Source organism: Terrapene carolina, unplaced genomic scaffold, assembly GCF_002925995.2.
Source record: "Terrapene carolina triunguis isolate 2854851 unplaced genomic scaffold, T_m_triunguis-2.0 Scaffold49, whole genome shotgun sequence".
Lineage (NCBI taxonomy): Eukaryota > Metazoa > Chordata > Testudines > Emydidae > Terrapene > Terrapene triunguis.
The window spans coordinates 3,026,667-3,033,376 of record NW_020664400.1 but is presented as its reverse complement, the minus strand read 5'-3'; the positions used below and the strand labels follow the sequence as shown (position 1 = coordinate 3,033,376).

Here is a 6,710-nt window from a genome sequence, read left to right as displayed (position 1 = left end):
ACTAATGTTATATATGCCATCATGTGCCAGCAATGCCCCTCTGCCATGTACATTGGCCAAACCGGACAGTCCCTCCTCAAAAGAATAAATGGACACAAATCGGACATCAGGAATGGTAACATACAAAAGCCAGTAAGTGAACACTTCAATCTCCCTGGTCATTCTATTACAGATTTAAAAGTCACTATCATTGAACAAAAAAACTTCAGAAACAGACTTCAAAGAGAAACAGCAGAACTAAAATTCATTTGCAAATTTAACACCATTAATCTGGGCTTGAATAGGGACTGGGAGTGGCTGGCTCATTACAGAAGCAGCTTTTCCTCTCCTGGAATTGACATCTCCTCATCTATTATTGGGAGTGGACTACATCCACCCTGATTGAATTGGCCCTGTCAACACTGGTTCTCCACTTGCGAAGTAACTCCCTGCTCTCCATGTGTCAGTATATAATGCCTGCATCTGTAACTTTCACTCTATGCATCTGAAGAAGTGAGGTTTTTACCCACAAAAGCTTATGCCCAAATAAATCTGTTAGTCTTTAAGGTGCCACCAGACTCCTTGTTGTTCAAATGAAAATGAATCCACTGACTTTGCTTTGGAAAAATCCAGTGGAGCTAGCTTAAAGGAGGCTTCATGAATTGAAATGGGAAGTGAACAGTTTGTGTCTCAGGTTCAAAAGGAAGGCTGGATTCCTGGCGTTACACAGCAGAGCAGCCTTGTAAATAGTCCCATAGACACTTTTGGATATGTCAGGTGATTTCTTAGTAAGCTCTGATGCATCTGATGCCTTGTGGATGCAGAAATTGATAGCTGAAAAGCAGTAGAACTGTAGTTCGGACATGATGATAGAAAATGGTTGTGTCTCTTTAAGGCATGTTGTCCATGCAAATACCCTAGCTCACAAGGGAGGAACAAAGTTGCCCATAGTGGCTGGCAATAAGCACATAGCTGGCGAGCCCATAGATTATGGTGTACCAGAAAGCTCAAATTTCAACCCTCTACAAAGGGAAAAGAAGGAAGGCAAGTTGCCCCTTGAAAGGCAAACGCCCTAACAGACTTGCCTCACTCATCTCTAAAATACCGAAGCCCTGAGGATGTGGTTAAACTAAAAGTCTATGTTAAGAAAACCCTGAGGTAAAGGGAACTCTACAAAGGTTCAAAAGGGATATTGAACAAGCTGACCTAAAGAATGACGTAGCTAAACAAAAGGTTTGGCATGACAAACATGATTGTGATTGTGATTGTGCACTTGTGACAGATTTGATGTTAATATTAATACTAATGTTAATTCTTGTAACTAGTTCTCATGGCTGATGCCAAAAACTGTAAAAATGTCTAATGTGTATGACTTATGGGGAAAATCCTCAAACATGTTAAGAGTGGTACATGAAAACATACTGTGTAATAGAAACCCTTATGATTATGCTGTTTGGGTCAATGAGAACACACTTTGTATTAGAAAGCCTAATAATGTTGAGGTTTCACACTAATGCCTATACACAATCCTAAAACTTTCCACAGCAGAAAAACCATTACAAGCTTGGACTGCTGTGCAAAAAGGGAAACTGAGGTACAACACCTCACCACCTTCATGGTTAAATGTCAAAGTAAGTGCTCTCTGAAAAACGTTGATGTCTATGTTAAGTTAACACATAGGCTCAATCCTGAAATCACTAGAGTGTTTGACAGAGTATGGACTAAGTTGTCAACTTGAGCCAAAGGATGCATCACTAATTTGGCCTTACAAAGGATTCAATATAAACACAGCTCATATCAATATTGGGAGGTCCTTAAGGTGTATCTAGGAGCTTCAAATACTCCCGTCTACACCAATCTCACGCTGGGGGTGTAACGCATGGCCAGAAAGGGTTAAGCATCCTGCAGGATAAATGATCCAAATTCAACCTTTAGAGACATGTTTGAAAAGTATGCGAATGGTAATTAGGGCCATTCCATGTTAGATAGGCCAGAACTTTGAAATGCAACCCTGTATTGTTAGAGAATTAGAGGTGATACTAATTGTATGTGTGTACTCATCGCTTGTGAAATGTTAGCCATGTAAACAGACAGTTCCTGTCTGTCATTATAGCTATTGATTCAGAGATCAAAAGGGAATATTAAGATTTAGATGAATCTTGGGTGAAATAATGTCATTGTCTAGATGTCTCTTTAAAGTTTGTGATCAACTGCCTAATGGATAAATTGCCTTATGTTAATCAGTGTAGCTAATTACCGGTGATGCTTAGGAAATAGGTCTACTTCCAAGTCTCCATGATTGTCTATTGTTCACCTAAGGACTCCGAGCTGTCAAGAGAAGGCCAGGAACTGTATAAAACCTGCTTGGGTCTGGATCCTTTTGATCTCAGATCTGCTGGATGCTTCATGCCAGGGAAGCTTAAGTCATAAGACTGAGCTCTCCAGTCCCGCCTGGATCACCCTGAATAAGGACATTGGACTGTAACCTCTGGACTAATTCAGAGAACTCCAAAGCTCCCCATCTCTGCTATGAATCTGATCTCAGAACCGTTCTCATCTCTGTCTGTATATTGATCTTTTAACCAATCATCTCTTTTCTTTTTAAATAAAGTTTAGTTTAGTTAATAAGAATTGGCTGTAGCGTGTATTTGGGTAAGATCTGGAATACTCATTAACCTGGGAGGTGATGTGTCCGATCCTTTGGGATTGGTAGAACTTTCTTATATGATGAATACGATTTTCAGTAATCCCCATCGTATTTGACTTGGGTGTCTGGGCGGAGGCCTGAGGCTGGGTTGCTTTAGGGAACTGTGTTGCTGGCTGCTGGGTAACTGGTGAGGTATAACAGAAGCTGTTTTGGGCTGGCTGGTAAATCTAAGTATTGGAATATCCCCCAGCTTTGGGGATCGTCTGCCCCATTCTTTGCACTTCACCCTAATTGAATAACTTCAGTGTGGCTCCCCGGGCCCCCCGTCAAATGCCCCAGGGCAGGCATTGAACCTGAGCCTCTGCTTGAGCTAAAGGACCCAGCTCTATGAGCTCAAGGCTAGGTAGCTTCCCTGCTGCCCCTCAGAGTGATGGGCTCAGGCTCTCAGCAGACTCAGGCAGCCAGACTGCTCCAGGGGGGTTTCCTTGTCAGTCATCAGGGGTTGTCAGTGAAGCTGGGATCCAGGAGCCCAATTCCATGGTGTAGGGACGGGCTCGGTATCAGGCTGTGTGGTGTCATGGGGCACCCAGGGCACGAGGGGACGTATGGGCACCTAGACCTGGTGCTGGCCCTCTGTATGGGGGAGCTGCCCCCAGAATTCAGCACATCAGCTCTGCTGAAGTAGGTAGAGGGACCCCACATGGCGTCAGGATTGGGCCCAGAGGGGGTGGAGGTGCCTGTACCTGGGTCTGACCATCGGGAAGGTCCAGGCGGAGACCCTGCAGCAGCTGGAGAACACACTTGTGCTGGCTCTGGTCCTGCGACGGGTCCGTGGGGCACAGGCCCAGCCTGCCACAGATGGAGGCGGGTTTCTGAGGGGCAGAGCAGTGGTCAGTGACACGGGGGGAGCGGAGGGGGGATGTGGTTTTGTGCCCTGGGATCCACGAGTGACACAATGGGGAGCAATGCCCAGGGGCCCCAGGACGGGAGCAGAGCCCCCTGAGTTCTGACACTGCCCTGACCCCTGGGGCTGGGAATTCCTCTGGAGGGGCGGATCCCAGTGGTGCAGGGGACTGGGAACCCCTTGGCTGTGGGGTGTCACTGCCTGCGCCCCCTGCTGGAACTGCCCAGTTCAGCTGTGGGCCCATTCTGATCCAATCTGCCCCAGTTCTGCTCTCCTGTCTGCCAGGCTGGATTAGCAGGAGGAGAGACCCCTGCACGACAGTGACCCCAGCCAGCCCATCGTGAGGCGGGGTGACCAGCCAGCACTGCCCAGCCCTTGTGCCCACGGGCACCGGCAGAGCAAGACTGGGGCTCAGTGGGTTGGGTCACCATCCCCTTGGCACAGCGTCTGCCAGCGAGCCCAGGGCAGGCTCGGGTGCCTGGTGGGTCCAGCAAGGGACAGGGCAGCAGGACTGGCCTTGGCTGGGGAGTAGGTCTAGTGGGGTAGAGCAGGCAGGGCTGGGACTCCTGGGTTCTAGTCCCAGTCTCTGTCCCTGACTCACTGGGACCCCGGGTAAGTCCCCTCCCTCTGTGCCTCAGTTTCCCCACCAGCCCATGTCCCAGCTGTGTGGCTGGTGCTCCTTTGGGCTGCTAGCCCTTGGGGGTGGCTTTATTTCCTGGCATGGTGCCATCGTGCGAGGGCAGCAGGGCCCCCCTGTTATCTGATTGGCTGGGCGCTGAAAGTCAGGCAGTGATAAGGATCCCCCACCCCCCGGGGAAGGGGCCAGGTGGGTCCCACTTACGATCTGCCCCTCCAGGCAGGCGATGAAGAGGGTGAAGTACGTGTCCACCACCTTCTGGCAGTGTGGCACTAGGGTGTGCAGGGGCAGCAGGGTGCACTCGTGGGTCAGGTACTTCTGGATGCTGTCCTGTGGGGAGAAGGGGTGTGAGTGGGGCAGAGCCAACGCCCGCCCCCCAGGCCTAGCAGAAAGGAGCCCTGGCTCCCCACAGTACCTTGAAGGCTGAATCCTTGGCCATGCGGGTCAGGATGGTGACGATTTGCCCGCAGTCCGCGCACATGTCCTCCTGGGGGGGAGAGACCACGTCAGGGGCTGAGTGGGGGGCAGGGGCTGGGGTCAGGGCCCCTCTGTGGGGCCCCAGCTGCTCCTCCTTCTCCCCGCACACCCGTCAGTAGGGCATGGCCCAGGGCCAGCGCGCCTAGGGCACCCCCCAGCGCCCCGCCTCATGGCTGAGCCACCAGCCCCCCCACGGCTCCCACCCACGCCCCAGCCATGGCTCCTGTGGGGGCCCCAGGGCCACTCAGCTGCAGCCCCCCCAGGCCAAGGGCCAGCTGTGGCCACCCCCCTTCCTGGGACCCCGGTTCTGGCCCCACCCAACCCTCTCCCTGCCGGCCTCCCAAGGGCTCCCTGGACAGGGCTGGGGCCAAGCCCCCCGGGGCTCGGGGACATGCTGGCTGCCCCTAGCCAGGCTCCCCGCTGGCCCCGATCCCGGGACCTGCGGCTCTGACAGCACATGCCTCTGCCTGGCCGCAGCCCCCGGCTGGCAGGGAATGGCCCCCCCGCATCTCACCCAGCCCCACCGCAGCAGGCTGTGGGGCACGGACGGCACCTGCCTTAGCAGCCTGGTTCCAGCCGGCCTGGGCACAGATCTGCACCGCACCGCACCGCACGGCCGTCGCCAGGCTCCGGCACCAGAACGTCGGGCCCTCGGCACAGCCCTGCTGGGCCAGCGGGCTCCCGGCCAGGGCTAGGGACGAAAGAGGCCAAGGCCCGGTTAGTGACACGCAGCTGGGGCCTGGCCGGCACCAGGGACAGACAGCCTCCGTGCTGGGGCAGCTGTCCTTCGTCCAACGCTCCCCCGTCCCTCCCTCTCTGCATCCCTCTGTCTGTCCCTCCCTCCGTCCAGTCATCCCTCGCTCCCTCTGTCTGTCCCTCCATCCATCCCCGCCCCCCTTCCTCCCACCGTCCTCCGGTCCCTCCCTCTCGCCATCCATCCCTCCCTCCCTCCCACCCCAGCGGTGACGAGCGCGTTATCAGACCCAGGGCAGAACAGAGTTGGATCTGGGGGATCCGTCCTTCTGCTGGCAGGGGGCTCGATCTGGCCCTTTGGGCTCCAGGACAGGGCACTAGAAACGCTCAGACCCCTCCTGCCCCATTTGCTCACACACCGGCGCGAAGAGGCGAGACCCTGTGGGAGTGAGGGACCCGCCCCACTGAGTTGCCCTGGGGGCGGTTCCCCTGCTCCTGTGAAGCCCAGACATGGACTCCCCCTATGGGGCGTGGGGCTGCCCACGCAGGATGTGCAGCCAGCCCTTGGTTCCCCCTCCCTGTATTTGGGGTTTTTGGAGGGGGAGCTGGGTGGGAACCGCAACCCATCCCCTGCCCCCCAATTTCTAGCCCCCTCCCCCCCCCAGGACACTGGTCACCAGGCCCACCACTGGAACCGACCGATTGCCCTACCTGCCCAGTAGCAGCCAATGCTGGATACATTGGGGGAGGGGAAGCCCCCAAATGCACCTGGCTGCTGGGCACAGCGCTAAGAATCCCTTCCTGACCCCTGTGCCCTGAAGCATGAGTTTGGATCCCCCAAACTGCCTGAGTTCCTGACGAAAGGCCCCTGCGGAGACCCAGCCCGAGCGGCCATGGCAGAAAACCAGCATGCAAGGCGGCGATCTGCCCCGGCTGGGAGCGCTCTCTGGCTCCACATCTTCCACCAGCCTCTGCTGAATTCCCCACCCACGTGACAGCGTCAAAGGCAGGACGTGTTTCCAAAGGGGATGCTCCATTTTGGGACAGCAAAGAGCCTGTGGCTGAGCTGGCCGGTCCATGCCTGCAAAGCCGACACCAGCCACAGAATGGCAACTGGGCTGCGGGACGTCAGTGAAAGGCGCCGTCAAAACCAGGGGACCAGGTCTGGCAGCCAGAGGTTTTTCTCCCCACAGCGAGAGCCGCCCTTCTAGAGGTCTCTGCATCTCAAAGCGCTTACCCAAGGTGGGCCAGCAGCATTAGCCCCTTTTACAGATGGGGAAACTGAGGTACAGCACAGGAAAGGGAAGTTATCCAGAGTGAGCAGCAGAGCTGGGATAGAACCCAGGAGTCCTGTCTCCCAGCCCCTGTCCCCC

General features: G+C 54.8%; 1 protein-coding gene across 1 annotated transcript in view; it reads right to left on the bottom strand.

Moving 5' to 3' along the window:
- LOC112115032 (prosaposin-like) overlaps positions 1-5,498 on the bottom strand; it is a 12,370-nt gene extending 6,872 nt beyond the window's left edge. Inside the window, exons 1-5 of the mRNA XM_029912541.1 lie at positions 5,202-5,498; positions 4,583-4,654; positions 4,372-4,497; positions 3,370-3,498; positions 1,588-1,621 (exon numbers count right to left, since the gene is read on the bottom strand). Coding sequence (XP_029768401.1) covers positions 1,588-1,621; positions 3,370-3,498; positions 4,372-4,497; positions 4,583-4,654; positions 5,202-5,498 — 658 coding nt within the window. The remainder of the gene's footprint in view (positions 1-1,587; positions 1,622-3,369; positions 3,499-4,371; positions 4,498-4,582; positions 4,655-5,201) is intronic.
- Between the last annotated feature and the right edge of the window lie 1,212 nt (positions 5,499-6,710).